This window comes from Molothrus ater, chromosome 1, assembly GCF_012460135.2.
Source record: "Molothrus ater isolate BHLD 08-10-18 breed brown headed cowbird chromosome 1, BPBGC_Mater_1.1, whole genome shotgun sequence".
Classification (NCBI taxonomy): Eukaryota; Metazoa; Chordata; class Aves; order Passeriformes; family Icteridae; genus Molothrus; species Molothrus ater.
This window is the reverse complement of record NC_050478.2, coordinates 78,854,569-78,871,085: the sequence shown is the minus strand read 5'-3', so window position 1 is coordinate 78,871,085 and position 16,517 is coordinate 78,854,569. Positions and strand designations below refer to the sequence as shown.

The following is a 16,517-nucleotide window of genomic DNA, read 5'->3' as shown; positions in this document are numbered from 1 at the left end:
TTCTGCTGGAGCACAAAATGAACAGAGCTCTGTTTGTTCACCACCAGCAGCAGCAGCAGAGGCAGCAACGTCAGCCCTGCAGAAGCAACCCCCTGCCTCTGTGTCCCTGGCTGAGGGGACACCTTCCATTTTTGGGAATCATTCCTATGAAAGAACAGGATTTGTGAAGGTCTTAAGTGAGCAATGACCTGTTTTAAAGAAGGTAGAAATATTGAGAAACAAGTATTTTAGAACCAAAACATATTCAGATTAAGAAGTTTTTACTACTTTCCCTTCACAAAGGGAAGGGAAACTACTTGCAGGGGTGTAGTGAATCCTTTGTGGTGCTCCAGGCACACCTGCAACAGCATGACTTTCATTAATGCAATCTTAAAAACAAGCTGGTCAGCTTTCCTGACCCTGCTCTTTCCAGAGTCTCATTCTTCTGCTAGATGGGAGCCTTTCTCATTTCCAGTTTAAAAGCACTCATTGTCTGTTCACAGTCATATGTTGCTACTCAATTTCCTCTTGTTTGCAGGTAGCCTACCATCTTCCCATCAGAAAACATGATCCCATCTCCCTCACAAACACCTTAATCATGCTCTACCTTTCTTTGCTGGGCTACAGAAACCAAAACCTTTCAGTTTCACCTTTACAGACAAGATGATGGAAAAAAAAAAAAAGAGAAATTAATAGCTGGGGTTTCTTTTGCCTAATCTTTTGAACAAGTTTGAACTGACCTGCCTTAAGTATGTATGGCCATAACTGTGCAAAGTATCCCAGGTAAAATCTCACTTAGAGCATGTATTATCTCTACTGGGGGACAGGTCATCAGATAAATCCTCCAAGACCTCCTATCTTCTGATCTTTATGTTACCCTCATAACTCCTCTTCCTCCCCACCCCCCAGAAAACAGGAGCCCTTTGTGGTTATACTTCAAGCAGCTTGCAATGCCTAGGTAGGAAAACATCCATCTCTAGTCATTAGGAGACAACTCTGCTTCATCAACATTGGAGGCTTACAATTTGAACTTTTAAGAGTGCTAGGCAAGCCAAAACCTATATACTGCTGAAGCTGTTATTTCACTAACTTTTTTATTCAGAATACTTTCTCCTAGTTGCATGTTTTGAGTCCTTCCATCATACAGTTTTCCTCCATGCTTCTGCTTTATATTTTTCTTCATTATCAACCTCTGTAGAAACAATATCAGCAATATCTGTAAGGTAGAGACATTTTCAGAAAGAGTCTTAAGATCAATGTTGGCTCAGCACAAGTCTAATTTGGAACATGTGATGGGTCTGACTCACACTGTGCTATTCATGCCATCCATCCCTAATTTGGAACAAGCCTAGTAGTTTAGTTATGACCTGAAAGTGTCTGAAGACAAATTATATATAGCATTTAAAAATATTTATAATGTTAAAAATGGTCATGAACATCAAAGTCCCTCAAGGAATGCACAGGTTCACAATGGGGACATTTCTCTCTGAAGCCTACAGCAATCACCTTCACAACACCCGCACCTCTCTGCACCTTATATCCATGCCCATGTACAACTGACTGAGCTTGGCATGCTTCTCTCAGATTTCCTCAAAGGATTCTCTTTGAAAGAATACACCAAAGAGCAGAAGTGCTCTCTGATCCAAAAGGGGCTTTGTTGAGATTAGATAGTCTCAGCACTCCAACAGCTTTATCTCTGGCCATGCAGGTAAGAAAACATTCCTGTTTTCAGGAGCAATGAGACCTAACCACAGCCATGAGTTCCAACAGCAGGATGAACAGGCATGTGGGGAATGCAGGCAATGTTATTCTTGTCTGTGATCCAGAAATTGGCTTTAAGACTTAGTGAGAATAATCACTCTGACCTTGGTTTGTAGGTTCTTTGAAAAAAGCCACCAATGAGGACACCAGGCATTTACCATGTGCCATCAGACATCAGCATGCAGGGACAAAAATTTCACTGCTTCTCTTACATGGCATCATGCTGAGCAGGAATTCAAAACAGGCCACCTGGGTGAGGATGAGAGGGAGGCAGGCACGGGTCAAGTGGTGAAGTAGTCACAGCCATGTGACTGCTGTGTGACAGCACTGTGCCATGCCAGTCCTAGAGAAAAAGTACCTGAACCAGACTGACCTGGACCTGGCTCTGACACGGTGGGGTGTGAAAGCAGGAACACACACAGCTGGGGAATGTGCTGCCTGGTACCACAACTGCATGTCTGAAGGAAGGAGCGGCAAGCACGGACACTTTGCTAGATAGAAGTCTTGCAGCTTTCTTACAAAGCTCACATTCTTCATTTGAAGTCTGGCTGTCTCATATGACATAAATCCCTGCACATCAGCTGAAGTGAAGCCTACATTTAAAGGCCACAAACACAAAGAAGATTTCTAACTAAGCATTTCTTTAGCTGAACCAGGCCTCTTGCAAGGAAGGAATCTGTTGGGCGCAGGCAGTGGGCACCTTGCTGCCATACTTACTGTGGGATGCTTGTCTGCAAACAGCAATGGGATGTGCCTTGGAGGCAGCCTGTGGACAGGCACAGAAAAGGAAAAGCAGAGGAGACAGAAGAAGAGCAGGTACTTGAAGCTTACAGACTACTGTGGATTAAAAAAAGGCCAGTAAATAGGAGGCAGGATTGACAAGATGAAGGGACAGGAGCTGTCCAGGGCTGCCAAATAGAGCAGTGCACAGGAGGCTCCAGCCAAGGGCTGAAACCAAAATCTCCCCTGTCTTATATATATGTACAATCAAAGTGCCAAAAACAGACAGTAAAATATGAGATTGATGATGCTTGATCCTTCAGGGTTCAGCTTGGCAGGCTGCAGATGCCAGACTATTGGTTATGGTGCTGCATCACTGCACTGCCACGCAGGGATTCAGTGGAAGACAAAAAAAAATTGAATTGAGGGCAGCTCCCTATTTTTATAGGAGTTTCTCTCTTTCTCAATGGTTGTTTTCTTTCTTTCACAAAGGAATTGCAAAACAAAGGGATGTACACAGAAGATTTGAGGTTATAGAATCTTATCTGGCCGAAACAGAAAAAAGGAAAGCATAGAGGTATTTGATTTTAAATGTCAAGAGACTATAGAGGCACTATTCTTCAAGGAAAGCAAACAAGAGACACTCATGCTTGCAGTTGCCTTTGAAACCAACTCCCAAAAGTTGCAATACTCATCTCTTGCAAATAAGCTACTAATAATCCTTTCCTGTAATTGTTCCAACCTTGCTGTGCATCCCTCACCCTATGCTGTGTTAACAAAAAACAGAACAGTGCTTAGGGTTCCCTAATGCTATAAGTGTGTTAAGAGTGAAAAAACCCAAAACAACAAACTCAAGTATGCTTTGTTCTTTTGGCTGCAGACAGAATCACTTCGCTGTCCTGCCAATTTGCTTATTTCTTGCACTCCACACTCAGAGTTCTCTCGAGACTGTATTCATATCTAATGGTTTCATGTGCCACTACTATTCTCTGTTCTTGAAAAAAGGTCATATTTTAGCGAGTCATATTTTTTCCTCTATTTATTTCTACAGTTAAGTGCAGGTTATCCTTTATCACCAGCTGGACATGTATTGATTTAACATTCTTCTCAATGCTGGTCTCAACACAGAACCTGACGGCTTTCTCATTAAGCTAAACTTGCACTGGCATGCCTCCTTTGTCTACTTTACACTTTCAGCAGAATGACAGAGGAAAAAGTTTCTAGTTTGTTATTCAGCAAGATATTAGTGATGAAATTATGGCCCTGCAGTCACTTTGACTGGAGCATTTCAGCACTTCTAGTGCAGTGAAAAGCTTTCATGACCCAGGACTTCTGGGATGTGGTGGTATTTCTAAAGCCAAGGATGTCAGGCCTTTTCCTTTCAGACAGCTTGATCTAAACCCCTCTTTCTTACCACTCATTTTCCCTTTCAAATCTCTGGATGCACACAGAATACAGCAGACCCCACATCTGTAGATTACTGCTAGCATGACCAAACCCTTGGAGCTCAAAGTCACAAATATGTAACTTCACATGAGGTTTCCTTGGCAAAGTCCCGAGGCAATGATTGTGCCTTCGTTAGCTATTTTCTCCTCAGTGATGCAACCACCCACAACGTGGTAGGAGCTTGCAGCTGACAAGAACTGCATGCTGTAATTTGGAAAAGCTAGCCCACAACGACACTGGCCTTTTCTGGACAGCGACTCAAAGCTCTCTGACAGGTCAAGCCTGGAATAAGAAAATGCCAAGAAAGATACCTGCTGTGATTTATTGTGAATTTACTTAAAGAGAGAAACACTGGCCTCTGCACAGTATTAACAGAAAAAGCCCACACTACTTACATATTAGATCCAGAAGGCACTGCTGACGAAAGCTCTTCCCAAGAGTGTTACAATGCTGGAGCATGTCCTAACCAGCAGACCGTTGACTGCATCTCAGAAAGCTCATATAAGAACAAGACTCTGAATGCTGAAAGGTCGTCATGCTTTCATGCTTTGAAATAAAACACTCTGAAGCAAAATGACTGCCCACTAGTATATAAAGAACAGTGGTGCAGTGATCAGGACTGCTCTCAAGATCACATTTTGAAAAGCTAAAATCCATGTACAAAACCATGGATTCAAAAACAAAACAGCATTTGCACATGCAACATGCAACCAGAGATGGCTCAAACTATAAGCAACAAATCAGGTACATGAGAAGTTACAGCCCATCTCCTTATTTCCCTGACCATTTATTTAGTCTTGCATATAAGTCAGTAGTAATCAAGACAGTACTTTAGCACCACTCAGCGTATAATTCTCCTATAAGGGCAGTCTCCTGCTCACAACACACCGCATGTGTGTCTTAAAGAAGCATGTGAAAAATGTGTTTACCTGTGTCAAAAAAAAGCTTTCAGCGGATGACTGCCTTTGGTGTTTTGATGTGCTGAAAAATGTTGTGTGGTTTGGATTTTCCTCCTCTTTTAAAGTGAATGCTTAAGATTCCAAAATCGTTATGACCCAACATAACTACAGGGGAATCTGACAGTGCTGTCACACTAAATTTGGAGGCCCACATTACCAGTTGTTATGTGCTAGTAAGTGCAGAGAAAAATAACCAGAGATGTCAAGCACATCACCTAGCATTTTCACTTCTGTTGGGGAGAGTTTGAACTCATCTTGTTAGCTGGCCTCTTGGGCTGAGTGGGTTGGAAACAATTCTAATGTTCAAAGTCATCTCCAAAATGCCACAGTGGAGGAGGAAGGAGAATGGACTGACAGAATAAATTACCCAAGCCAGTAGCAGGGTGAGGGCAAAATGGATGGGCTCCCTGGTAGCAATCAGGAAGAGGTGCTGCACTGCAGCTCCAGTCTGGCAACAAAGCCACAGAGATGTCTGTGTGACTGATACACTGCAGCACCCATGGGACAGCCAAGCAAAGGACCCAAAGAACTGGACTGGAAGGGCAGTAAGAAAGGGTAAGTAAGGAAGGTCAAGAAAGGGTACAGAGCTGTGGGCATACACCATATGGGACCACAGGACTGAAACTTCCCCTGTGCTTGCCAAGATCTGTCTCACAACAGCTTATGCCTTTAAAAATCTCAGCAAGCCTCCAGCTAAAAAGCAGAGTTAAGATCTCCCTTACTTCCACACTGAGGACATTTCAACACTCTACTTCTCTCACACTGGAAAGGTTCCTGCATTTTGGTAAGCTCATTTTGTTTGGATTTTTTTTTCCCTCAGCTGGGCCAGGGAGATCCTAACACAGTGTATTGCTCACTCCGGTGGCAAAGGGCATGCTGCCTCCAGTGAATGCTTCTAAAATGAACGAGACAAGGATTCACAGTCAATACTTCTACTAGCTAGGTAGCTCTGTTTCTCCTCCCAGCAAGTGCTCTCTGTATGCTGAATGTGGGAGGCAGCATGTGAAAAACAGGGTGCTGTGAGAAAACTGTATCATGACCACCGATTATTAATAAAAGAAATTCCTCACCTCTGAGTTGCAGGTTTTTTACAGGTTTTTTTTTCACCGTAGTAAGAGCCCATAATTACAGTGCCCTTCTAGAGTGTACTGAATGCCTTTGAGGAGGATGTGGTTCTCAAGCTCTGAAAATGTGGTCTTTGGGTTTTCGGGTTTGATCCATCATGTGATCACTTTACAGTGATCACAACACTCTTTTTTTTTTGGTAACCCACTGAATTTGAGCCTATGTAAAACACAGCCACCACCACCACCAAATCCTGTCTGAAGGTCAGCACTCTTTGTGCCACATTTTAGAAGGAAGTAAAGTTTTTAGGAGGAAGTAAAGTGTGAGTGGGAAAATCTTTTGCTTTTAATTGGAAAATAATCTGGAAATCTTTTCAGTTTAAACTGTGCTTACCATCCCAGTCTTTCTCACCACTCCTGCCCACATTCTTCTCCACAGCACTGACCTAGCTCACCTTGTTTCCCCTTTCCTCTTCTTCATGACCACACCACAGTTCATACAACTGCAGATGGTTATCAAACTCCCTTTTCCATCCAAGCTATAAATGCTTCACTTCTATAATCTTTCCTCTTGTGTAACTGACATTTTTTCCCCTCTCAACAGAACCAAAAATGTGAAGTGTCTTCCCACTCCAAGATGATGCTAACAATTCATTTTCTTTTCAAATGGCCTAAAGGTTTTTTAATTGGTAAGATGCTGACAGAGGAAATGGCAATGATGGACTTGCTCAAGTGTCTGTCTTCCATCTTGAGGACAGCAGATGTGAGATCAAAGGCTGCCAAATTCTAGGAGCACATTGGTATGTTGTGGCAAGGAAAGCCTTTGTCTTGAGAAGTGAAGATGCCTGAGGTGGATCAGAGACTACCTCACCTTAACTATCCATAGCTACAGGAACAGCAGTGACTGTATACTAACACAGAGGTTACAAAAATAAGATATTGGTCACTGGTATGCAGCAGAAGGAAGGAGGGGTGAGTAGGGAGTGAACAGGAAAAAGAGCCCAATAAAATCTAGACATAAACCCTGCATTTTGAGGAAAGTAGATGTCAAACATCATCTTTAAAAAAACAAGGGAAGAACACTGGGTGATGTGGTTGCCCCCCTTATAACTACACAAGCTGCACATCAGACTTAATGAAGGAAAAAAAATCAGTCCTGGCTGACAGGCACCACTGCATTCTTCAGCCAGTACAGGCGATAATCATGCCAGCACATTAAAGTTCAGGGGCACCCGGCATCTGACTTTGTTCACTAATTTAAGTGCAAAACACAGGTAAGAAGGCCAGAAGACAGACCATCTCCCAGCCAAAGGCCTTTCAAATGTATTTGTCAGCAAACAGACTGGCACATGTTTTGGTTCAGTGAGCTTTCAGCCTACAGAACCTGGTACCTTAGGGAATGTTAACAAAGAGTTGCAAACAGGTAATGAAGAAATATAAAACCATGTATGCTCTCCAGCTCCTATGCTTGTGAATTTTCTCTGCACTCCACTGAAAATTTTCTGGGCTGTAAAAATTTAAAAAGGGTTGAAAAAAACTGCCTTAACAATGCAGAAATACTATGTGAAGCAAAGTATTTGATAATAAGTAGTGTCTTGCAGCTTATTCACTTCCCACACTAAAAAGCTGAACTCTTGCTGAACCACTACATCAGTAAAGCAAACTGGATGTGTTGGGCAATAGTGACCACCCTTTCTCCAACAGTAACACGCCAGCCAAAACAGGAACACTGAATTTTTTGCATCATCTTTGGGAAAATAATTAAAATGGCACTTGAGATTTCACACCCTTGTGGCACTTATTTTTCAGCAAATGCCTCCTTTCTCCCTAGTATTTTTCCTTTGTCCTTTCTTAGAATGCTTTTACAAAGGCTGTGGAAATCAACCGTGCTATTGCCAGTACCAATGCTCTACTTCAGCCCTCTTTGGAAGAAAATGCATATTTACACCTGGAATTACTCTTAGGTAATGTTTCAAGCAGGCTCTTTTATTCTGCATTACACTGGGAGGGAACTCATCAAGAAAAAGTGCACACGTAGAAAAACTCTATAGCAAGGTAGTGACATCCTGTGGAAAATCTGAAAGAGAGGTGATACCATAAAGAAGGCAGAACATAGGAAAACTGCAGAGCTTTGATGTTTCAGACACCAAAGTGCACAGGCCATTTATATCTGTTATAGTGGTTCTTTTTTAATTCTCTATCTAATGGTAATCTGAAAAGACAGTGGTAGTGTCTAAAGCCATAGCTACAGCAATATCATGTCAGTAGAAAATCAAGCAAGCAGAAAGAAGTGCAATCTGATGATCTAATTGCATATTAACATTCCTGTTTCCCTCACCCAAAAATCCATAGGTTTCCAAGTACAAAGAGCATGAGGTAGCAACAGCTGATTAAATTAGCTGGCTAAAATATAAGATAGTTACAAATTACCCATACTTTTTAAAGAAATGCATGTTCTGATATGTCATTTAAACTGGAATTTGAGCTCAGCAGTAATATCTGTTATTTAAAAACATCACAGATTTCTCAAAGTAGCTGCAAAGCAAAATCTGTTTGAAATTGCTCAGTTTTATGCATGGAGTTTTCTGCATGAGCTGGCAGATATATTTAAATTTTCTATTTATACAACAACTTACATCCATGTTTTACAAATATGAAGGAATATACTTTGTAACTGCCTAGTGAAACACATCACAATTTTAGAACTGACGAAACTCACACAAGGAGAAATGTCTTGTCTAGGATCAAGTTAGGAACAGATAAAATCTGCACTTTTAGAGCTAGAGCCTTGAGTGTATGCCTTCTTTGAATATAAAAAGACACTTTATCTTTAGTCATAAGATTGGCCTTGTCATATAAGCCTTTGTACACAACCAACTTCTTCAGGCAGCAGCAAAATGAGCAATGATTAAAAAGAAATCAGTTCAGACCAAAGCAAATGTAAAGAGAAATCAGCTTTCTTGTCTTTGAAAGAAGGCAGTAAAAAGAAATAAACAAGAAAAGCCTCGAAACAAAGCAAATGGTCAGTCCACTTCACACTCAAATGTTTTACTTCAGGGATTTCTCAACACGATGTAGAATACAGTGTTTCAAACCCATTTCAAAATTTCAGTTTTGAACCCATGTTTTAAAATTAGACTTGGGGTATTTTCAACTCCTGATTTCAATTCCTGATGCCAGCTTTCTAGCATAGTCTTCCAGATTTTCACTGGCACAGGGAGGAGAAGCCAATTTCCCTATCTCTGAAATAAGCATGAGAAGTATTTGGTTACCCCATGCACCTTTTTCAGTGGCTATCAAATGATATTATGACTGCAGTACCTCCAGTGAGGGCCCTCCAGCCTAGAGACTGGGAACTGGGACTGCTTGGCAAAGTTGTAAATGTTCCTTGTCTCCCACTGCATGAGCTACACTTCTTGGTAGAGAGAATAATTTCCACCCCCAGACCTCAAAGTTTTATTTTCCAGCAACCTGGTGGGCAAATATCATCTGAACTTACAGTTTTGGGATTAATTAAATTACTTCATTAAAAAGTGGCTGGTTGGTGCTGCATGGAGTTGTTGTCCTCCACCCCTCCTGCCCGCCCCCTCCTTCCAACCTGTCCTGGAAATAAGCTCTCTCTACAGCTCTATAGATAGCAAATGCCTTCAGACATGCTTAATCGCTACCATCAAGTACAAAACCTGCCTGCTCTTAACAGTGAAGCATAAGAAAGTCCAGAGAAGTCCTTAGAGCTGACACAGCCACGGGAGGTGGGAGGCAGGGAACTGGATGGTTTTGTGAAGGAAGGAGAAGGCAGGATAAAAAAGGGGAAGGTACTGGCAAATTAGGCAAAATAGGTCCTCGCTCAAGATTATGTATTTTACAGTATAGCAACATGGAGCACTGCAGGGAATGTACACCTCATTAGTGGTGCAGGTTCATTCTCATAATTTCTAGTACCATGTGAAATCTCCAGTGGTGATAGCCCCAGTGCTATCACCAGGTTCATAACCTGTTTATTTTGTACCTTGCATGCTATAAAATGCAAATAGATATTGGTTTAGCTACCAGGAGTAAGTCTTTGTCACCTTTAAGAACATCAGCGCTCTGTTGAGATTTGGCTTTTATCTGCAAATGTTTTATGAGATCTCTCACTTCTTCCCAGATCTCAGCATGCACTGCTTGCTGTGAAATGCCCGCAAACGCTCTGTGTGAGCAGTGAGTGCAATGTCTGGTGTGCAACGCCTGCTGCACTAACACTGACATATAAGCCTAATTAATCTCTTGGGCAGTCTCAAGAGCCAGCCACGTGGTCTAAAGCCCATCTAACACTGGTGTGAAAACCCCCAGAGCCTGGCAGATGACCATTTAGGAGCCAGGGCTGGAAGGCTCAGGCTCGCATGCATAGAGAAGTAAAGCTGCATTGCTTACAAAAAGTCTGGAGACGGCACTGAGGTATAGATTCCTGAAGTTACTACCTCAGGTGTGTGTGGTTTGGTTTTTAATCCTTCATAGACAATCTCACTTGGATCTACTCACTCTAAACAGGAAAGTTAGAGATACTTCAGTGGTCATTCCTAGCTATTTCCCTGACCATTTGGCTTATGAATTCTGCAAGATAAACTACTTCAAAATAATGCCATGGAAAATAATAACAACAAAAAAAATCTGTTGATAGTGCACTCTGTATATGTTTCCTTCTTCAACATAATTTAATCTAAATTTAATTTAAAAAGCTGTGTAGTTCACATTCATTTAAAATAAATAGGACATTTCCGTCAGCCTACCCTATTAGTAATGTGGTTGTGGTAATAACATACAGCCACGTTGTACACCAATTACAGGATGCTGTTAGCTTTCTTGTTTATATGGTACTAAAGTCCTACACAATTGAAACAAGTCCCTGACCTCTTACAACATCAATAACAGGGGTACTTTGCACTCATACAGCACCTTTCATCTCAGAGTGCTTCTGACACATGAATTTTCATTACATCTACATACAGGTAGGTGTCTAGGCACACTTCAAAGGCAGGGAAACTGTGCCATGGAAAGGTTACACAACTTGGCACAAAGCCCTGGTGAACAGCTGGGAATGTGAACTCTCCCATTACTTGTTTTGAACGTCCAGACAATAATGCTTACCCCAAAACCAAGCTTCATAAGGCATTAATCAAAATGTTTAACCCCCTACCAAGTTTGCAAATGGCATGGGCAGACAATAAGCTCACTAATTCTTTTTGATACATTATTCATGACTTGTTCTCCTTTTCTGGCAACTTTCTTTTTTTAAGTAAAAAAAAAAAACAAAACAAAAAAAAAAAAAAAAAAACAACAACAAAACCAGTCCAAAAAAAACCCCAATCAAATACAAGAAAAAACAGCAATTACTGCAAAATAATTTGGAATCCAAAACACTTAGCATTTCCTTTATGGCTCATCTGTTGGATCTCAAACATTACAACATGGGCAATGCATGGCAAGTTCTCTGCAGGGACCAGAGCACCTGAGTGCCCTCTGGAGAAAGAGGCAGCAGGGCTGTGCTTGCTCAGTTTTAGTTTCCAGGGGCCCACAAGCCACTGAACACCACGGATGCATACATAAGTTATGTTGGCACGCTAAACTGGCCAACAGCTACCGACAGTGACACAAACTAATGATCCATGGGCTGGCTACATGATAGCTACAAAGTTAAAAAAAAAACCCAAACAAAAAACCCGTACTAGTGTTCCTTCCCATTGATAATTACTGCACTACTGGACTACTGCAAACAGACCTTGAGATTGAAACACTGCTCTCTGCCTGGCTTTTGCCACCCCATGAGCATCAGAGAGAGCTCCCAGCCACGCCTGCAAACTGTATTTAGCGCTGCCTAGGGCTGAGTCCGGGCTTCTGACAAAGTTAGTGAATTCATGCTCACCTCAGCTTTCTCCCTTTGTAAAAATGCTGATGCAAATGCACATTTATGTTACAAGTCAGGCCACCAGAATATATGTCAGGAGCTCTGGAACTGTGTTAAAAAGAAAAACTGATGTGGGTGGTGACGGATTTTTGAGCCCACGGAAGTAGCAACGCTGTTATTTGTTGTTTGAGTTGTTTGAGGTTGTGTTGCTCTCCATCACACAGGAGGCATTTATTTATTTATTTATTTCTAAGCAAGTACATCCAACATTTTTCAAGGGAGCCAGAACTTTTAATGTAAACTTCGTTCTCCAATGACTGAGCTCTAAATACAACAGTAATTATTGTGAATCTCAGGGTAAGATGTTGAGAGTTGAAAGCTCCTCTCAATGGCAAAATAAAAGAGACTATCTCTCTTCTGGTGGTGTTAAACTCTTAGGATGAAAATGCTCTGTTGTGTATACTTGTATATATACATATATTTGTATATTGTGAGAGCAATATAGATGTATTTGTATATTTGTGAGGGCACCTGGAGAAAAAAAAATATATAGATGCTTGCACATGAACACACACATTACAGACACACAGAGACACAGATCTGAGTGGAGAAGGAACATTTAGCCAAAATATTTGGGACTATTTTCCTGAAGGCCGTACTTTTAAGAAAGGTATGTAGTATTTAATTTTATAAAAGCCATGTAGCTCATGTAGTCAATAAACTAGAAATGGGTTGCAGAAGGAAATCAAGAAAGTAAGTTAGAAATGGTTTATCTCTCTAATATTCTGGTAATTTACCTGGGCCTGCATCAGGACTACTTTTTTAAGTAAAGGAAAAAAATCAGGTATTTGTCTGAGAGAATTTATGAGGTAAAGAAATGAGGTCAGCTCACTAGATTGGAGTAACTCCGTAATATAGTCTTGTCCTAAGGCATTGTTGGATTAGAGTCCAGGGTCAACAGGAGGCTCTTCACTGGCTGTAGCAGTTCTGAAAGTGACTTCAGGAGCTGAGCTTATTAGTTCTTAAGCACTGTGCCAGCATTTTTTACTTCCTGTAAACTAAACAGTCTTGCCATGCCAAGCATCTTATTTGGGGCAATGGTGACAGCCTTAACCTATGTTCTGCAAACAATCTTTAGCCTTACTGTAAATTTCCCTTAACCTAGCAAGAAACCTAGAGGAAGCTGCATGCCAGGGATCTGGTAAATTTCTAGTGATGTTTGCTATTGACTACAACTACTGAACACCCAGAAAAGCCTCTCAAGGCAATAGAAAAAAAAAGAAAAAAAAAGGTGATTATCTTTGTTTCTCACTTTTCAATCTGAGGTATCTAATAATATAAGGTTTTGCTAAGAAGGCTCTGCTTTGAATGCTCTAATTCCAAATACTCTCCTCACCTGAGGGAGCGAGGTGTGAATACCATACATCAAAAGGGGTTTATGACTTATAGCATTTCTTACACATCTCTTCTTCCCTGGTCAGGCAAGGTCCATTTTCTCCCTAATTTTTTTACAGTCATCTCTTACTTCTGACCTGCAGTTCTCCTGTCTCTTTTACAGTATTGCCCAGAGCAAGTAATATGCCTTCATACAAATTTTCCTTCCCTTATCATTCTTAGAAATCTGTGTTATCTGCAGTATACATTCAAAGGAAGGGGTACTGCAGCCTTTGCAGAGCTATCTGTTGGCACACCCATTCTTCTATGTTGCTTCCATTCATCCCTCACGTTAAAATTATTGCATTTTTTGAAAATGTAAAGCAGAAAGGTGACTGGCTCAGCAATGTACTTTCAGTCTCTCAAGTCCAACAGTAACGTTGTACAAGTGCAAAAAGTAACTTCTTCATGTATTACATAGAGGAAAATAAAATCACTGTCCTTTTGTCTGTATGAGGAACCCTTCAGACATGGAGTAGCTTTGTCCTTGCTTCAGTTTCCTGATTTCCATGTAGGTAAGGCTGGTAAAAAACTATCTTTCCAGCTTCTGGTCCTGAAATAAGCTGGAGTTCTAGCAGGCTGGATTTCTCCCTTTTCAATTAAATATCTCCCCACGCAGCCATCTGAGACGAGGGATAAACCCAACTCTCCTGAAAACCCAATCCTATGACTTGGCTATCAAACAAAACACATTTTCTAAGATATTTTTGTCCCTAACACTGTCAAAGTCGTTAAAGTGTTTACATGTATCATTCACAGATTCACATCCCTCCTGTGTCACTGGTACCCAGCCAGACAGAAGGACCCTTGCTTATAAAATCACTTACAAATTTTGAAATCTTGGTTCAGAGCACACTGAAGCCATGGGGATGTTTTTTTATAGGCTGACATTTACCTTGAATTGAGCTGACCTTGTACGAAGCAAACTGTATGAATGCACCTGTCATATTCAGTTTGCTGAGTGCACGGCTTTCAATTTAACTTCTACTATATGCTATTAACATGGCATAATTATCAGCATTTAAATCTCCTTTTCCTTTGTCATTTCTATATTTAGATTTGCCTTCCCTCTCCCCCCCCTCAGTATGCTTAAAGAAGACTGACTTAGTAGGAAAGCATATAGTTGTTAGACAAGGATGGAATTGTATTTTTTAGTATTACAGTTTATTTAAAGGACTAGGAATCAAAATGCGATTGACACAGCCATGACAAACATATGATTAATGTTAGCTATTTTTTCCCACTGTAGTATTTTTCCTTTCACTTTCTGCTTTACAAGTGCTTGAAAGTACCCAATTTTCTGATATTTTTGCTCAAGAAGCACAGGAGCAAGTGTCTGTTCTTAGCCAAACTGAGTGACTTAGGACAAGGATAAAGCTATATGGGGCGCAATACTTAGTGTGGCTGCCCAGCTTAACACTTGCAAGTAAGTAGTAGTGTATGCCATCCTACTAAAAATGTAATGACAGGTCCCATATAGTGCAGCCTAACACAAGACAGGGCCTGGATTGTCATAAATACCAAAACGCGAGAGCAGAGATTCCCCCACGCCCCAGTGCAGGGGCAAACGAGCACTAGCTGAGGCAGGGGAGTGGGTACATCAAGCCTTGAACATGTTCTCGGTGCAAACGCAGCAAGCCGGGATTGGGAGGACGAAATGGGGTGGCTGCATGTCAGGGGGATAGGCTGACAGCGGGCTCGGATACACCGGGCTATCTTCTCGGTGCCTGTGCCAGGGGACAGCCTTAGGTCACCAACACCGCTGGAGAACTGCAGCAGTGCCGAGGCGCACAGAGCACCGGCGGGGGCAGGGGTGCAGCCGGAGGTTCACCTGCCCGGAGGGTGCGGAGCGGCTCCCCGGGGGATGCCGCGCTCCTCCCGCCCGGCCGCGGCGGGGGCTCTCGGCGGCGGGGCCGAACCGCTGCGGCAGCGGCAGCGCCGCGGGGCGGGGGGGCCGCGGCTCCGCTCCGGCAGCGGGCGGCGGCAGCCGGGCCGCCCGCCCCGCTCCAGCCGCCGAGCCGCGCTGCACTGCGCTAGGGGCTGCTGCACCTGAGCGCCCGTGTCAGCGCGGGGATAAAGCACTGCCAGCCCCCGGCCAACGCATTATGTAATTTCAGATTATATAATGCTGAAATGAGAGGGGGAAAGATTCCTCAAAACAAACCAAACCCTGCCATCCTTCCCCGGGCATCTCCTGGGACGCGGCGGGGGGCAGCCCGTGGTCTCGGGCGGCCGCCGGGGCAGGCACGCCGGCATAGGGGCCGCAGTCCCCGCCCGGCGCGATGAGTCGGGGCAGGACGGCTCGGCACGGCTCGGCACGGCTCGGCTCGGCTCTCCGTCCCTTGCCTTCCCGGCAGAGGCACCGACAGCGCCAGCCCGGCGCTGCGGGAGGGCGGGCGGGAGAGAGAGGGTAGCTTCCCGGAGAGGCGCTGCCTTACCTGCTCCCCGAAGTCGATGGCGATGTTGGTGATGCCGAGAGGGACCAGGAACCGGATCAGGGGCCAGTAGTTAGTGAGCGCTGGAAATTTCACCATAGTCCCAGCTGCGCGGTGACCCGCGGCGCATCTGCCGCGGCAGGAGACGGCGCGGGAGGACGGCGGGGGGAAGGATGAAAGGGCACCGGAGGAGGGTGCGTGCGTGTCCCTGTGCGTGTGTGCGGGCGGGGAGGGGGTGGGGGGGAGATAAGGGAGAGGGAGAGGAGCAGTAGAGCCCCCTAAAAATAAAGAGCCGGGGAGCGGGCGGGGGGCCGGTCCGGTCCCTCCCTGCCCGGCGCGGCGCTGGCTGGGCGGCGGGGCGCGCTGTGCTGCCGCCTTAGCAGGAGACCCGAGAGATCAAGTCCATCCCCGCCGCCCTCCTCCCACACAACAATGATCCGCCGCCGCTGCCGCCGCCGCCGCCGCTGCCGGAAAAAAAAAGAGGAGGGACACCGCCGCCAGCCACTCGTGCGGGCAGCGCTGCCATCCTCGGGGCGCGGGGGCCAGGGGAAGGGCCGGGCCGGGCCCCCCCCCGCCTGACGCTCGCCGGCGGCGGGGCGACGGCCGCGGCGCCGCGCAGGAAAACACCGCCCTCCTTCTCGTCCTCCTCCTCCTCCTCCTCCTCCTCCTCCTCCTCCTCCCCGCCGCCGCTGCGGGGACGGCGCAGGCCGCGGTGCGGCGCGGCAGCCGGCGGCGGTGCCCGTGCGGAGCGGCGCGGGGCCGGCGGCGGTGCGGGCCGTGCGGGGCCGGCGGCGGGGCCCGGCCGCGGGGCGCCGCTCCGGGCTGCGCGGGCTGG

At 44.4% G+C, this 16,517-nt stretch overlaps 1 protein-coding gene across 1 annotated transcript in view; it reads right to left on the bottom strand.

Moving 5' to 3' along the window:
* The window catches only part of ANKH (ANKH inorganic pyrophosphate transport regulator), a 107,791-nt gene extending 91,527 nt beyond the window's left edge, over nucleotides 1-16,264 (bottom strand). The window contains exon 1 of the mRNA XM_036406490.2: nucleotides 15,686-16,264. Coding sequence (XP_036262383.1) covers nucleotides 15,686-15,781 — 96 coding nt within the window. The 5' untranslated portion in view covers nucleotides 15,782-16,264. The remainder of the gene's footprint in view (nucleotides 1-15,685) is intronic.
* Between the last annotated feature and the right edge of the window lie 253 nt (nucleotides 16,265-16,517).